General features: G+C 42.3%; 3 protein-coding genes across 3 annotated transcripts; all 3 read left to right on the top strand.

Annotated features, from left to right (window-relative positions):
• The first annotated feature begins 81 nt into the window (after positions 1 to 81).
• LOC127898857 (uncharacterized) lies at positions 82 to 765 on the top strand. The gene has a single exon (XM_052431349.1). It carries the CDS (start codon positions 82 to 84, stop codon positions 763 to 765), a length of 684 nt encoding a protein of 227 aa, XP_052287309.1.
• A 5147-nt stretch (positions 766 to 5912) lies between these two features.
• On the top strand, positions 5913 to 6872 carry LOC102612713 (protein SMALL AUXIN UP-REGULATED RNA 51-like). Its single transcript, XM_006468045.3, has one exon. It carries the CDS (start codon positions 6179 to 6181, stop codon positions 6755 to 6757), a length of 579 nt encoding a protein of 192 aa, XP_006468108.2. The 5' UTR covers positions 5913 to 6178; the 3' UTR covers positions 6758 to 6872.
• Positions 6873 to 10714: 3842 nt separating this feature from the next.
• Positions 10715 to 12766, top strand: LOC127898856 (uncharacterized). Its single transcript, XM_052431348.1, has 3 exons — positions 10715 to 11294; positions 11649 to 12427; positions 12533 to 12766. Exons 1-3 carry the CDS (start codon positions 10715 to 10717, stop codon positions 12764 to 12766), a joined length of 1593 nt encoding a protein of 530 aa, XP_052287308.1.
• The last annotated feature ends 2247 nt before the right edge of the window (positions 12767 to 15013 follow it).

Here is a 15013-nt window from a genome sequence, read left to right as displayed (position 1 = left end):
GTCCAAGGGGCATCCTCGGGGGAATTCAGGCGCTCGTTTAGGACTATTATTAAAAATTACAACCCATTGATGGTGGTGTTAATGGAACCTCGTACTAGTGGGGTGAAAGCCGATGAATTTATAAAGAAAAGTGGATTTGATTACTCGCACCGGGTGGAAGCTGTGGGTTTCTCTGGAGGAATTTGGCTTCTTTGGCGAAGTTCTATAGAGGTGGAGGTCTTAATTAATCACAGGCAGTTCATCCATTTTAAAATTTGCAGGAACAATGTTTTTGTGTCTTGGGTAACGGCTGTTTATGCTAGTCCAAACCCAATGTTGCGGAGACAGCTGTGGTGCCATATGGAGAACCTTGCGCCTTTAATTCAAGAGCCTTGGTTGATAGGTGGGGATTTCAACTCTATCTTATACGCCTCAGAAAAGCAAGGGGGTGTGGCCAGGAACTCAGGAGTGTGTAATCTGTTTCGGAAGTGGTTTGATGGGCATCAACTTTTTGACTTGAAATTTAAGGGTCCAAGGTTTACTTGGTCACGTGGATTGCTTTTTAAAAGGCTTGATAGAGCTTTGTGTAACAGTGAATGGCTGCTTAAATATATGAATAATTCTGTAATCCATCTCCCGAAGATTGCCTCGGATCACAGGCCGGTGCTGGTTCGGTTTGAGAGAGATATGGCTGGCCACCAGAGGACCAGGCCTTTCCGCTTCTTGGCTGCTTGGTTAACTCATGAGCACTTCAACAATTTTGTTAAGCGGATGTGGAATCCGTAAACCCACTATAGTGCAGCAGCTTCTCATTTTGTTCAGGAGGTTCAAGTTTGGAATCGAGATGTGTTTGGGAATATCTTTCAGAGGAAATGCCGGCTTATGGCTCGGATTAATGGAATTCAAGCCACCCTAGAGAAATATAGCTCTCGCAGTTTGAGGCGATTGGAGGCCCGATTGCGTAATGAGCTTGAAATGGTGATGAGCCAGGAGGAAATTCTGTGGCTCCAGAAATCTCGAAAGGATTGGCTTTTACATGGAGACAGAAATACGAATTTTTTCCATAAAAAAACTATTGCTCGAAGGCGGCGGAATAGAATCGAGGCTATCCGAGACAGTTCGGGGAATTGGCTGTATGATGAGGAAGATATAAAGAGGCATGCAGTGGGGTATTTTTCAGAATTATTTAAAAGAGAAAAAGCTATTTATCAGAACTACCATGTGCCAAATTTTTTTCCAGACTTGAGTCCTTATGACGTTGATGGTGCCGCAGCCCCAATTTTGAGGGAGGAGATTAAAAGTGTTGTTTTTAGTATGAAGCCGCTGAAAGCTCCAGGTACGGATGGGTTGCATGCTATTTTTTATCAATCCCAATGATATGTTGTGGGTTCGTCGTTTTGCAGGTTTATTGATGATATTTTTACCACGGGCAAAGTGCCGCAAGAGATAACTACTACCCTTCTGGTTTTGATTCCAAAAGAGGAGCACCCTACTAGCTTAAAGATGTTTAGGCCCATAAGCCTATGCACAATGGCTTACAAGACGGTGACTAAAATTATAGCCACTCGCTTGCAATCGCTGCTGCCCAATCTAATAGGCCCCAATCAGACAAGTTTTGTTCCAAGGAGGCATATCGTAGATAATATTGTTGTGGCTCAGGAAGTCGTTCACTCAATGCGCAGAAAAACTGGCAGGAAAGGATTTATGGCCATTAAGGTCGACTTAGAGAAGGCGTATGACCGGCTTAATTGGGATTTCATTTTTGATACGCTTCAACAGACTGGTATTCCAACTCATTTATCTAGACTTATCATGGAATGCGTAACTTCAGCTAGTATGAGTATTTTGTGGAATGGTGAGGTTACAGGGACCTTCACTCCAGGGAGAGGTATTCGTCAGGGAGATCCCCTCTCGCCTTATCTTTTTGTTCTATGTATCGAGCGTTTGAGTCATGGGATAACCCATGCGGTAATGGATGAGAGATGGAGGCCTATTAGGTTGGCCAAATATGGAACTCCCTTAACTCATCTCTTTTTTGCAGACGATTTGCTTTTATTTGCGGAAGCTTCAATTGACCAAGCTTATGTGGTTGATGCTGTTCTGGAAAACTATTGTAGGAGCTCTGAAGCAAAAATAAATAAGTTGAAAACCAAGGTGTTCTTCTCAAAAAATGTTGATACTCGGGATGCCAATCTCATAGGCTCTACTTTGGATTTTTCGGCCACAAATAATTTGGGTGATTATCTTGGAATGCCATTAATTCACACGCGGGTTAATAAATCCACGTATCAGTCCATCCTTGATAAAGTGGATAAGCGGCTTACTGGTTGGAATGCGGCTCATCTCTCTTTTGCTGGACGCGTCACCCTGGCTCAATCAGTTCTGCAAGCAATGCCTATTTATGCCATGCAAACGACCTTTCTTCCTTCTCCAGTGAGGCATAAAATAGACAAATCTTGTCGGCGATTTATTTGGGATGGGAATTCAAAGAGTCCTAAGATGAGTATGGTGGGGTGGAGCAAAATCTGCATGCTGAAACAATATGGAGGTCTGGGGTTCAAAAAAATGGACGAGATGAACCAGGCGCTGATAATGAAATTGAGCTGGGAGATTGTGTCCAACTCAGATAAATTGTGGGTGAAAGTTTTCTGTTCCAAATATGGATTGGATTCCAGCAATTTACCGATGTCCCTTCCAGATAAACCGGGTTCTCAGATTTGGAGAGCTATTCGTAGCAAGTGGTTGACAACAGTTCAGGGAGCTCGCTGGTCTGTTTGCGATGGAGGTCGAGCTTGCTTTTGGATAGATTGTTGGGCTACGAAATATCCCTTGATCAGCCTAGCTCTCTAGCCGATTCCTCAAGAGCTTATCAACGCCACCGTGAGTGAGTTTACGAATGGTCAGGGGGGATGGAATTGGTCGAGCTTTGAGCATTTGCTGCCACATTATACTTTCATGCAGATCGCATCAGTCATGCCTCCGAGACCGCATTTTGGGTTTGACAAAATTTACTGGGGTTTGGATCCGAGCGGCATGTTTACGGTTCGTTCAGCTTATGCATCCCTTTGCTATCATCACTTGGCTGATCATGACAGAATTTGGAAGCTTCCATGGAGTTGGAAGGGGCCTCAATCCATCCGTCTTTTTCTGTGGCAGCTGATGCATGGGAAATTAAAGACTCATGTTGAGCTAGCTAGGCGCCATATCAATGTTCCTGAGGGCTGTGATAGATGTGGGGGTGCGGTTGAAGATATTCTCCATGCATTGAGAGATTGCTGCTGTATTAATCAGGTTTGGCGTAAGCTTGTCCCAATGGCAACTCATAACGCTTTCTTCAATTCGAATCTACGTGAATGGATTGCTGGGAACTTGCAGAACAAATGGAAGATTGCATCTTCCCTCCCTTGGGATTGTATCTTTGGAGTGGTGGTTTGGAGGCTGTGGTTCTGGAGGAACCATTTCTTGTTTGCGGGGAAGTTGGTGGATGGTGTAACAGTCTATATGGATGCTATGGCTAGAGCTAATGAAATTTACAAAGTTTATAATTCCGGTATAAGTCAACAGCCGAGGAGAAAGGAGATTTTTATTCGTTGGATTCCGCCGCCATGGCCATGGTGCAAATTAAATTCAGATGGCTCTCGTAAAAATGACGGGGAAGCAGGAGCAGGAGGTGTCATTCGAGACTCAGTCGGTCATTGGATTTCCGGATTTTGTATGAGAATTGGGGAGAGTTCAGTGCTTATGGCTGAGCTTTGGGGGCTGTATCAGGGTCTAATTCTGGCTTAGGATGTAGGCATAAAACGGCTGTTGGTGGAAGTGGATAGTCTTTGTGTTACACAAATAATCTCTAAGCAGGTGGTCGTTCCTAATGTGTTCCATGCTTTAATAGTAGCTGTCCAGGAATTATTAAGTAGAAATTGGCAGATTGCTATCACCCATATCTATCGAGAAGCAAACTCAGCTGCAGACTTCATGGCTAATATGGCTCATTCAGCTCCTCTTGGATTGCAAGTGTTCTCTGACCCTCCTATGGGTATATATTCTATCATTTCGCAAGACTTGTTTGGGGTTACTCAACCTCGTTTTGTTTCTGTTTAGCTCGTTTTGACGAGCCCCCTCTCACCAAAAAAAAAAAAAAATTCACATTAACTCTATTTTCTTTCAAATAATAGTTCTTAACTTTCTTCATTGTCTTTTGTTTTCATGATCATTTTCTCTCCGTAACGTTTAAACTCTTAATGCAAAACTAGTGTGACAAAATTGACAACTCTATTGAGCAGGAACAATAAGATTATTTCTTTGCGGTAAAAGATCAAACTATTCCAAAATTAATAACCAAAATACAAAATGTTATATTCTATGCACAAGCTAGAACATATTTATTATATTTAGTAATAGGAGATATTAACAGCTTGCTCTCACATTGAATAATTTTGTCCCCTTTGATTTGAACAGACTTATACTGTTTTACTTTTCGATTCACATAAAAATCCTCATACTATTTAAAAATAATTATTTATTTGATTTTTCAGCATATATATATATATATATATCATGACAGGTTTGCAATTTTCGCTGTCATGCAAAACGTAACAGAAAAATTTAAATCAAAAGGCAACATTCAAATCCAACATATAAAAGATTAATCATTTGGTTGTTCAAGGCCTTACATGCTCCTTTTTATTTTGTATTTTAATAATTCTGTACTTAAATGTCAATTTTGTTGGTCTAATATTCAATCCTTAATCAGATTTGTTATTATTTTAATCGGGCATGTCACATGGAATTTCTTGAGTCCCATCTTCCACGATCGTCTCAGCACACGCAAAATCCAATAAAGAGAAAGAGATTAATATACAATAATTTAATTAATAACATTATATAAATCAGGATTCAGGAAACGGATACCAAGACAAACTGATGAGAAGTTAATATTTTGGGAGAGCACCCCGATATGCCCCGTAGATTTTTAACTGTTGAGGCACCTGCATGAGAAGCAAATTGCAATAAATAACACCATCTGTCCATGTGGGTGCATTTTGAGTGACAGTCACAATAAGACTTATTATTTACTAAAAAAATACATAATTTAAAAATGGATTTGGATACGTTGGAACCATTATAAAATAAGAAAAATTCTAGAATACATTAGACGTACTATGTTGTCATACAACGATCAAATGATGCTATGACATATATGCATTTATTTTGAAAAATCATCATATAAGTGATGATTATTTTAAATTTAGTTACACGTCATACATCAAAGCTATTCTAGAATTTCTCCTAAGGTAGAGCATCCTTCATAACCACACGATCAACGTGTGTGGGTAAGATTCGTGCTCCACCTTAGAGCAGTTCTAAAATAGTCATAGCCTTTAAAAATTTAATAATGATGTTATTCTTAAAATTGAATTAATAAAATTTCTGTGCTCTGATTAGTGTGAGAGAGAATCGATTATTTTCTTTTTCTCTAAATCAACTGAAAATTATCATATAAACTAATGGGATTATTAGATGTAAAATATTTTATATTTATTTTTATCCAATTTATATTTTTTTTATCATTAGTGAAATTGTTTGATTCAAAAGTTTAAATCAATCGATAAAATTAAAACAAAAATAGATTCGATGAAACTGAGATAAATAAACTTGAAACAATGAAATTAATATTTTGGACACAAAACCTCGATGACTTGTTAGGAGGGAAAAAATAAAACCTTAATTATAGTTAGAGGTTAACCAGAATATTTAAGCTATTAGGTAACAACTACTTAACATTAGTATTCGAAATGAAGCCTTACATTTTAAAGAGAGAAGGAGAGTGAAAAATGAAAAAGAATGCAAAGCCAAGTTTAGCCAACAGAGAAATAAACACTGTTGGCTTGAAGATGGGGAAAGGTAAGCATATATTTATCTAGGGATTAAAAAAACCAAATAACTCTTACCGGTTAGTTCATGATAATGAGGCAGTTGGATTTGGACCTTATATGCCAGCAACCGACGTATCCTAACTTCTATGGTTAATTTTTATTATTTATTTTTCTAATAATTTAATATTCTTATTTTCGGTACAACATGTACCCTCTCACTTCTTTAAATCTCCACTTCATCACCCACTTGAGAGTTGAGACTCACACACACAAAAAAAAAAAAAAAAAGAGCCAAAATATTAAACCATAAGCCCACAAGAAGCTCCATGGATTCAAAGAAGTCTAACAAGATTAGTGATATTGTCAGGCTTCAACAGATCCTCAAGAAATGGAAGAAGCTTGCAAATGCACCCAAAAGCAGCAGCAGCAACAGCAACAGCAGCACCGGAAACACTGGTAACAATAGCGGCAATTTCTCAAGTTCTGGTAGCACTACAAATAGTGCTACTAAAAGCATCAAGTTCCTTAAGAAAACACTCTCTTTCACTGATGTTTCAACAGCATCAAACGATGTCGTACCGAAAGGTTTTCTTGCAGTGTGTGTAGGGAAGGAGCTGAAGAGATTTATAATCCCAACTGAGTACTTGAGTCATCAAGCATTTGTGATTTTGTTAAGAGAAGCTGAAGAAGAGTTTGGGTTTCAACAAGAGGGAGTGTTGAAGATTCCATGTGAAGTCTGTGTGTTTGAGAATATCTTGAAGTTGGTGGAAGAGAAAAGAGATGTTGTTTTTTATTTGCATGAATTAGGGTTTAATATTAATGCAGATAATAAAGAGATGATTAATTGTTGTTACTCATCTGATTGTGAGTTGACACCTTCTCATCATCTTCAAATGTGTAGATGATAAATCAACCAATATTCTTGATGAATATCTTAATTATTTTCTTCAAGAAGTACTTGTTTTGGTTTTTTGCTTTTCCTTTTTGTGAAGGCAATATTTTTGTACTAGGAAACCAAAAAAAAAAAAAAAAAGGAGCAATGGTATTTTGGAAGAGGAATTAGTGCTGAATTAATAAGGTAGATTTAATTTCATAAGAAAATAGTTTTATCAACTGGACATCTTTTTTGATCCATGCTGCTGGTGTTGTATCTACAATTCATTACTTAATTGTGAGTGATAATTTCAGTTGTATTTTTCAATGTGATGTGAAAGAATCACTGAAGAGTCTGTTCAATAACTGAAGAATCTTAATTGTTAAATTTCGAACAAAATACAAACTTCCTTTTGAAGGAGTGATTGTTTCCCATTTGGAGAAGACAAAAAAAAAAAAAAATCAAGATTCTTTGGAGTTTAAATTTTTTTTAATAAAATTTTTACTTGTAGATACAGTAGCTGCAATTAGCTGACAACGGCCTTTGACCGTTTATTGATTGGATGCGAGATTCTGATATATCATAACCAAATTGTCATGGGTTTTGCTAAGTTACAATTTGTATAATTTACAACTCTTGATAATGAGATCTACTGTCATATTATATGTGCTGTAAATTATATAATTTGTAACTTAACAACCCAATTGTTATACTCTTCGATTCGACAAAAACTTGTGCAGGGCTAGAGATGGCCAATGAGTCGGACGGCACGTGGCACGACACATGTCCGTATAACACGGCACGACACAAGCACGTTTCGGTGGGGCATGTGGCACGGCACGGCACGCACGCGAGTTGTGCCGAGCCTAAAATTTTAGGCACACGGACCTTAAAAGCACGGCACGATAAAAAAACTCGCAATAAGCATGTTTTATTTTTTAATAAAAATAAACTTAAAATTTTATGATTTGCAAATAACTTGAAATTGCATTTTTTAAATTCATTTAATTTTTAGTTTTAAAAAATACTATAATTGATTTATATTTATAATTTATTAAATAAATAATTGATATCATGATTTTAATGAATAAAATTATAAATATGCATATTTTATAAATATACATTAATATTATTGTGAACTAAGATTTGTGACTTTATGTAAGTCCAAGTTAACAATTAAGTTAATCCTTAAGAAAAAATTATTATTATTATTGTTGTTAAGTATTAAAAAAATTCTAATAGTATAAGATCAAACTTAGTAATTAATATTATATTTTCTTACTATTATTAGTTTATTATTATTAAATATGGACTTGAGTTTTGAATTTTTAATTTTATTAAATTTGAATAAAAATATAGACCTAAAAAATATATATAAATTTAATAAAAGTACGCCAACAACTTATCATGCGCTTTTAAAAAAAAAAACTTATTACGCTTTTTTTTCTTAGGTAAGGCACAGTACGGCACGACAGAACGCGTGCCGGGCTGGCCTAAGTAAAAAACTTTAAATACGGCACGAAATAAAAAGTGAGCACAATACAACATGGGTATAAATACGCGTAGGCCTTGCTTTGTGCCGGCCCGACTCATTGGGCATCTCTATGCAGGGCAAATAGTATTTCCGTCTACTCAGTCTTTACCAATTGGAAGAAAATTTATGGGTCCCTTAAGAGAACGCACCTGTAATGCTACTTGGCAAAGATTGAGTTGCTGTGGGGCGCTGTGTATGCCACTACGCAATTATTTTTCCTTGGATTGGTTTTTTATCTATTGAATTTTCTTTCTGTTGAAGGACTAAACTAAATGCTTGTGTCTTGATGTGACCACAGCTGGTTCTACCATGGGACGCATCGCTCTGTCTACTGGCAAAGTATAAGTAATTGGGCATAGCACGTCAATTAGCTGAGATAATATGTCCGACTTACAAAATATTTTTCATTCCTAAGATGACAACAGAAGTCTAGATTCAAAGGTCGTATAATCATTCAATAAATCATGAGGAATATTTTTAGATATTGTTACTAATTTGTCCGATAATTATTAAAATAAATGTGTAGATCTGATAGATCTTTGAATAGTAAGTAGTGTTATTAGTAAAATCTTTTGAGATGGTATCCAAGTGGAGCTCAAACCCCTATCACATGAGTAGAGAGAACATTTATACTTTCCATGAGTACAATTATTTATTTTAAAAACAATATTTTAGTACTTTGCTGAAATATTGTGCAAATATATTCTACATCTTTTCAGTACCGAGATAGTACTCCAAACACATTCACCATAAATGTTTTCACTAGTACCTAACAAACTTTGGTCATAGGAAAAATTGATGAACTAGATTCCTTACTGTGGTACTCTAAAATACATTAAAATATATACAACTGTAATTTATAACGTACCTGTATTTCCAATATCAAGTATTAACTCTTAACAATAGTCATCCATTAGTAAGTAATGGCACTGAAATTCAAGCTTTGATATATGCAAGATTAACTCACAGGCAGCTCCAAGTTTTAGGCTCTAAAATACAAAAAACAAATAACCATGTCACTATTTTCACCTTGGAAACATATGTATCAAAGGTAAGTGACATGGCATTAGCTCTTTGCTCCACCTGTTGGATTTGTTGAATGGAGTACTTGTGTATAAACACCATGCTTTTTAGAACTATCTGTTGATGCGAGATTCCGGTTCTCCTCGTTCTACGATCAGGATCTCTGCTCGATCAACTTCGTCACGACCAGGAGGTCTCCTCGCCAGGCTTCTTCCCCGGAGGTCCCTGCGTACACAGATAAGTCAGAGTACGCCGGTTGTTTTCCCGGCGCAAACCCTCCGACGCTCAAGTCAGATATGAAGGTTTGGGAAAAGCTTGCCACAGGTCTTATGGCGTTTCTTGTGGTTTTCTCCCCTTTTCTCAAGAATGCCAACCTTTTTACCTTCGTTGGCTACCTTTTTATAGGCTTCCTCTGAATCTCAGTCTTCCGCTCTTTTCGAGGCGGTATGGGACTCCAACTGCTGCGTTATGGGCAAAACATGGGATCTAGCGTGTTACGCCACGGTTCAGGGGAAAGCGTGGCTGCCATGGCTCTGTGGGACCTTGCGTGTTACGCCACGGTTCTGGGGAAGGTGTGGCTGTCATGGCTCTGTGAGATCTTGCGTGTTACGCCACGGTTCTGGGGAAAGTGTGGCTGTCATGGCTCTGTGAGATCTTGCGTGTTACGTCGCGGTTCTGGGGAAAGCGTGGCTGTTGTGCCTAGATTCTCGTGCTGGAGAGCACGTCTTGCCAACTGCCGTCGACCGGGTCTCCTCGCCTCTCGATCTCTAGCCGGAATGGCCTTATGCCTTTTATAGGAATTGGCCTCGCGGACGACAACATCGTGGACGAGCAGGATGTTTCTGCTCCTGTTCTTCCACGCGCCAGGCTTTAACGGAACACACCGGTTCGCAGAACTCCGCCGTCAGATATCTGCTCGTCATTCCTGGTCCCTTCGACGCATTTGCCCCAAACAGTATCCCTCCCAAACACCGGTCCCCCAGTTTCTGGTGTTGGGTAGTGTAGTGGACCAGCAGTAGAAACTCGATAGTACTCGCTCACGTGGGTTTGGAAAAGGCTGCCAGGAGTCATGTCGCATTTAATTGCGGACGAGGTGACGTGGCAGAAATCCCCCCCTCCATTTGAATTTCAAACCGACGGTTACGGGATTCTCGGAATATGCGTCATTAAATGCTGGCAGCCCAAGAGTTTGCTTCTCAGTAAGGAAACCCAAAATCTTCAAACACGAACTCGTCATTTTCTCCATTCTTGTCTCTCCGGCGAATGAACCTCGGCGTCAAAGCTGTCATCCCTGTCTCTCTCTGACCGAGTCCCTGCTTCAGGTATTTCTTCTATTTTTTTTTCGGTATTGGTTAGTTGTAGGTAATTTCCTTTCTCTCTGCTTTGCTTGAGGTTGTAGTTGGCGGTGGTGTTTTGGTTAGAACTTAGGATATGTCGAAGGGTAAGGAGAAGGTCGTTGAGGTTGGTGACGACGAACTAGGTTTTTTGCCTAGTCTGCCCGCTGATTTTGCTTTTGATCCCGGGATCCCCTTAGAGCCCATTAGGTCTAGTGTTGGTACTAGCGCTAGGAGGATGTCTCCCCAAACAACCTCCTCGAGCAACAGTAGCGATGAAGAAGGATCTTCTGGATCGGAGAACACCTTGAGTGAGGGTCAAGGGGATGATTCTGGTGAGGCGTCCCCATCAAGAGCATCACGACCAGAAGAACGGGGTACAGTAGGAGGTAGAGCCTTGTCGCGTGATTATGCCATTGATTACATGTCGTGTACGACCACGTTTGACGAGCTCAATGACCTCCGACTTAGGTATAGTATTCCTGGTGAGATACCTCTTAAGATCCCAGGAAAGAAGGATACACCTAGCCGGCCTCCCAGGGGATACGTTACCCTGTATCTGGAGAGCTTTAAGTATGGGCTGAGGTGTCCCTTGCAGCCTTACTTTGCCCGGATACTTAACGGGCTAAATCTGGCTCCTGGTCAGCTGAACCCCAACGGGTGGAGAGTGCTCTCTGGTCTGTTCATATTGTGGGACAGATGTTGCCAAAGCGAGCCCACGGTTGATGAGGTGAAGCACCTGTACCAGCTGAAGAGCAGCCCTAAAGATGCCGGCTGGTACTACTTCCAATCTGGTACCAAGAGCAGGAAACCCATAACTAATCTTCCAACTGGTGGTGGTGGGACTTGGAAGAGGAAATTCTTTTTTGCTGGGGGTCCCTGGGGTCAAGTTGCACAAATAGACGGGAAGGATTGTCGCGTCCCACCCCGTTTCACGGTCCCAGGTTGCCTGCTCGCTTTAGATGTCTTGTATCCATAATTGTTCCTGCTGTATTGGTTTGTCTCTAACCAAGTGTCTGTTTGTGCTGTAGTTTCCTGGGGTGTTCACTTCCCGCTCCGACCTGGTCAGCTTAAACGGGTCGAGGCTGTATTGGCCAATTCCTGCTCGAGCCGAGAACTGCTATCTACATACAACTTCCTCGAGTCTCGGTTGATACTTCCTGGCCATAAGATGGAGGACGCAGTGATTGGAGCTCTGACCAGGAAACGCTCTCGGCCTCCAACAACCGATAGGGACCAGGACAAAGATGCTCCCGCTGCGAAGCGAAAGAACATCGTGCAGCAGGTTCCTCCCTTGCAGGCTCTCCCTCCTGCCTCTGCTAAAGTCGGGGAATCCAGTAGAGCAGCCACTGATCCTGCTTCCTCTTCTCCACCTGTTGTGCCTCGGTCTCGCTTTCCCGACAGCCGACCAGAACACTTGGTTCCCTATCTCAATGAGTTGTCTAAACTCGTGAGCAAGAAGGACCTGAAGGGCTTTGACGGTTGTACCCTGGGCGAGCTGGTGGGAGCCATGCAGTATAGTGCTTTCCATCTCAGCTGCATGGCCACCTACTATAAGGCCAAGGTTGGCCGTTACGACAGGAAGATGAAGGAGGACATTCAATCGGCGACGACCAGAGCTGACGTTGCCGAGAAAAAAGCGGGGGAGCTAAACGTTGAGAACCTCAAGCTGATAGAGCAAGAGTCCCTTGCTCAAGCAAAAGCCATTACCCTCGAGGAGGAGCTGACCAAGGTTAAGGAGGATCTCCAAGGGCAGAGGGCTATGTATGAGGCTCAGCTCGAATCTCTCCGCGATTCCCACCGAGCTCATGTAGAGAACTTGGAGAGGGAGGCCGACAACCAGTACGACCAGGGACTTCGGCATTCCTATCGTTGTATCATGGCCGTCCTCGGGAAGCAACACCCTGATCTGAAGATGGATGACCTTGCAGCTGGTGTTGCTCAACATATGGACGAGGAGGCGGCCAAGGAAGATGCCGAAGGGGTAGAGCCGATCGTGATTGAGGAGGGAGACTCTCCTCCTCGTGCAGTCCCTGCTGATGTTGGCGAGGTGAGCGCCCCTCTGGATGCGACTGGTGATACTCCTCCTGCACCTGAGGAGGTCCAGCCAACCGACGCTGCTGGGCTTACTGATCCACGACCTTCCTGATATGTTTCTTGTATTGTAATGAACAATGTTTGTGAAGATTATCTGCTTTGTTAATTATTAATAAATTAGTAGAAATGTTTTTGATTACTCTCTTGTGTGGTAATTACGAGAGCCTGCTCGTCCTCGTCTGGTCGAACTGGCTATGGCTTGGTATATGGTTTCGCCACCTGCCTTAGAAAATTTTCCGATGTTCGGGATTCTGCTCGCCTTTACGCGGTCGAGCAGATCTCGCCATGCTTGGCTTCTGTCTCGCCATAAGACAGGCTCTGAGACTTGGCGAGCCTTTGCATGCCCTAGGATTTTCTTCAAACGATTTGGATTCTGCTGCCTTCTCGTGGCCGAGCAGATCCTGGCATGCTTGGCTTCTGTCTCGCCATAAGACAGGCTCTGAGACTTGGCGAGCCTTTGCATGCCTCAGGATTTTCTTCAAACGATTTGGATTCTGCTGCCTTCTCGTGGCCGAGCAGATCCTGGCATGCTTGGCTTCTGTCTCGCCATAAGACAGGCTCTGAGACTTGGCGAGCCTTTGCATGCCTCAGGATTTTCTTCAAACGATTTGGATTCTGCTGCCTTCTCGTGGCCGAGCAGATCCTGGCATGCTTGGCTTCTGTCTCGCCATAAGACAGGCTCTGAGACTTGGCGAGCCTTTGCATGCCTCAGGATTTTCTTCAAACGATTTGGATTCTGCTGCCTTCTCGTGGCCGAGCAGATCCTGGCACGCTTGGCTTCTGTCTCGCCATAAGACAGGCTCTGAGACTTGGCGAGCCTTTGCATGCCTCAGGATTTTCTTCAAACGATTTGGATTCTGCTGCCTTCTCGTGGCCGAGCAAATCCTGGCATGCTTGGCTTCTGTCTCGCCATAAGACAGGCTCTGAGACTTGGCGAGCCTTTGCATGCCTCAGGATTTTCTTCAAACGATTTGGATTCTGCTGCCTTCTCGTGGCCGAGCAGATCCTGGCATGCTTGGCTTCTGTCTCGCCATAAGACAGGCTCTGAGACTTGGCGAGCCTTTGCATGCCTCAGGATTTTTTTTCGGTTTCAAGCGAATAAAATTCGTCGACGTTACATTAATGGCAGGATTTGACTTACATGAAATTGTTCGGACATAAAACATAAAAATAAAAGATAGACAGCATGAGCAGAAATTGCTTTAAAATGTGAGCAAGTCTTACTGGAAGTATTTTCGGAGGTGTGCTGCGTTCCATGGGCGTTTCACTTCGTGGCCGTCCGCGCGAACCAGCTTGTAAGCTCCGGGCCCCGCTATCTGCTTGACTCTATACGGCCCTTCCCAATTCGGTCCCAGCACTCCTTGAGTCGAATCTTTGGTGCTCTGATTCACTCTTCTCAGTACCCAGTCTCCGACCCTGAATTGCCGTATGTTCACCTTCTGGTTATAATACCGAGCAACCCTCTGTTGGTGAGTGACTGATCGCTCGGCTGCTTGTTCCCTCCTCTCCATTAGCAGATCAAGATTCAAACATATCTGCTCGTCGTTCTCCTGTTCATTGAAATGATCTGTCCGGTGTGTGGTCGTTCCTACCTCAGCCGGCACGACCGCTTCATGTCCGAAAGCCAAAGCGAACGGTGTCTCCCCCGTTGCGGTTTTGTGGGTTGTTCTGTATGCCCATAGCACACCTGACAGCTCGTCAACCCACGCACCCTTTTTTGCTCCGAGCCTGGTTTTCAGAAGCCTCTTGACTGTCTTGTTGGCTGCTTCTACTTGTCCATTCGATTGAGGGTGAGCAGGCGAGCAATACTTCAGCTCTATCCCGAGGTTCTGGCAGAAATCCCTGAAGCTGTGATTATCGAACTGCCTGCCATTATCCGTTACCAAGGCATATGGGATCCCGTATCGATAGACCAGGTTTCTCCACACGAAGTCTGTTGTTTTCTTCTCTGTGATCCTGCTAAGGGCTTCTACCTCTATCCACTTCGTGAAGTAATCTATAGCGACTATCGCATGTGTTGCTGCTCCTCGCCCCTTTGGCAATGGGCCGATCAGATCAATTCCCCATTGAGCGAATGGCCAAGGGGAGGCCATGGAGGTGAGCTTCTCTGGTGGTTGGTTAGAGAAATTGGCAAAACTCTGGCAGCTTGCACAGCTCCTGGTCTTCCTTTGCGCATCCTGGTGCATCGTCGGCCAGAAATATCCCTACCTTAGAACCTTGTGGGCCAGGGACCTCCCGCCAGAATGATTTCCGCAAATTCCTTCATGTACTTCCCTCAGCACGTAATCCGCGTCGTCAT

The sequence above is a fragment of the Citrus sinensis genome, chromosome 7 (genome assembly GCF_022201045.2).
Source record: "Citrus sinensis cultivar Valencia sweet orange chromosome 7, DVS_A1.0, whole genome shotgun sequence".
Taxonomy (NCBI): domain Eukaryota; kingdom Viridiplantae; phylum Streptophyta; class Magnoliopsida; order Sapindales; family Rutaceae; genus Citrus; species Citrus sinensis.
This window is presented reverse-complemented; position numbering and strand designations above follow the sequence as displayed.

Excerpts from the sequence above, each read along its gene's own strand:
- LOC102612713 (XM_006468045.3), top strand. The coding sequence starts at position 6,179 with ATGGATTCAAAGAAGTCTAACAAGATTAGTGATATTGTCAGGCTTCAA.
- LOC127898857 (XM_052431349.1), top strand. The coding sequence starts at position 82 with ATGGAACCTCGTACTAGTGGGGTGAAAGCCGATGAATTTATAAAGAAA.
- LOC127898856 (XM_052431348.1), top strand. The coding sequence starts at position 10,715 with ATGTCGAAGGGTAAGGAGAAGGTCGTTGAGGTTGGTGACGACGAACTA. Across the intron at positions 11,295-11,648 it reads CGGGTGGAGAGTGCTCTCTG|TTTCCTGGGGTGTTCACTTC; the intron begins GTCTGTTCATAT and ends TTTGTGCTGTAG. Across the intron at positions 12,428-12,532 it reads GCGATTCCCACCGAGCTCAT|ATGGATGACCTTGCAGCTGG; the intron begins GTAGAGAACTTG and ends CCTGATCTGAAG.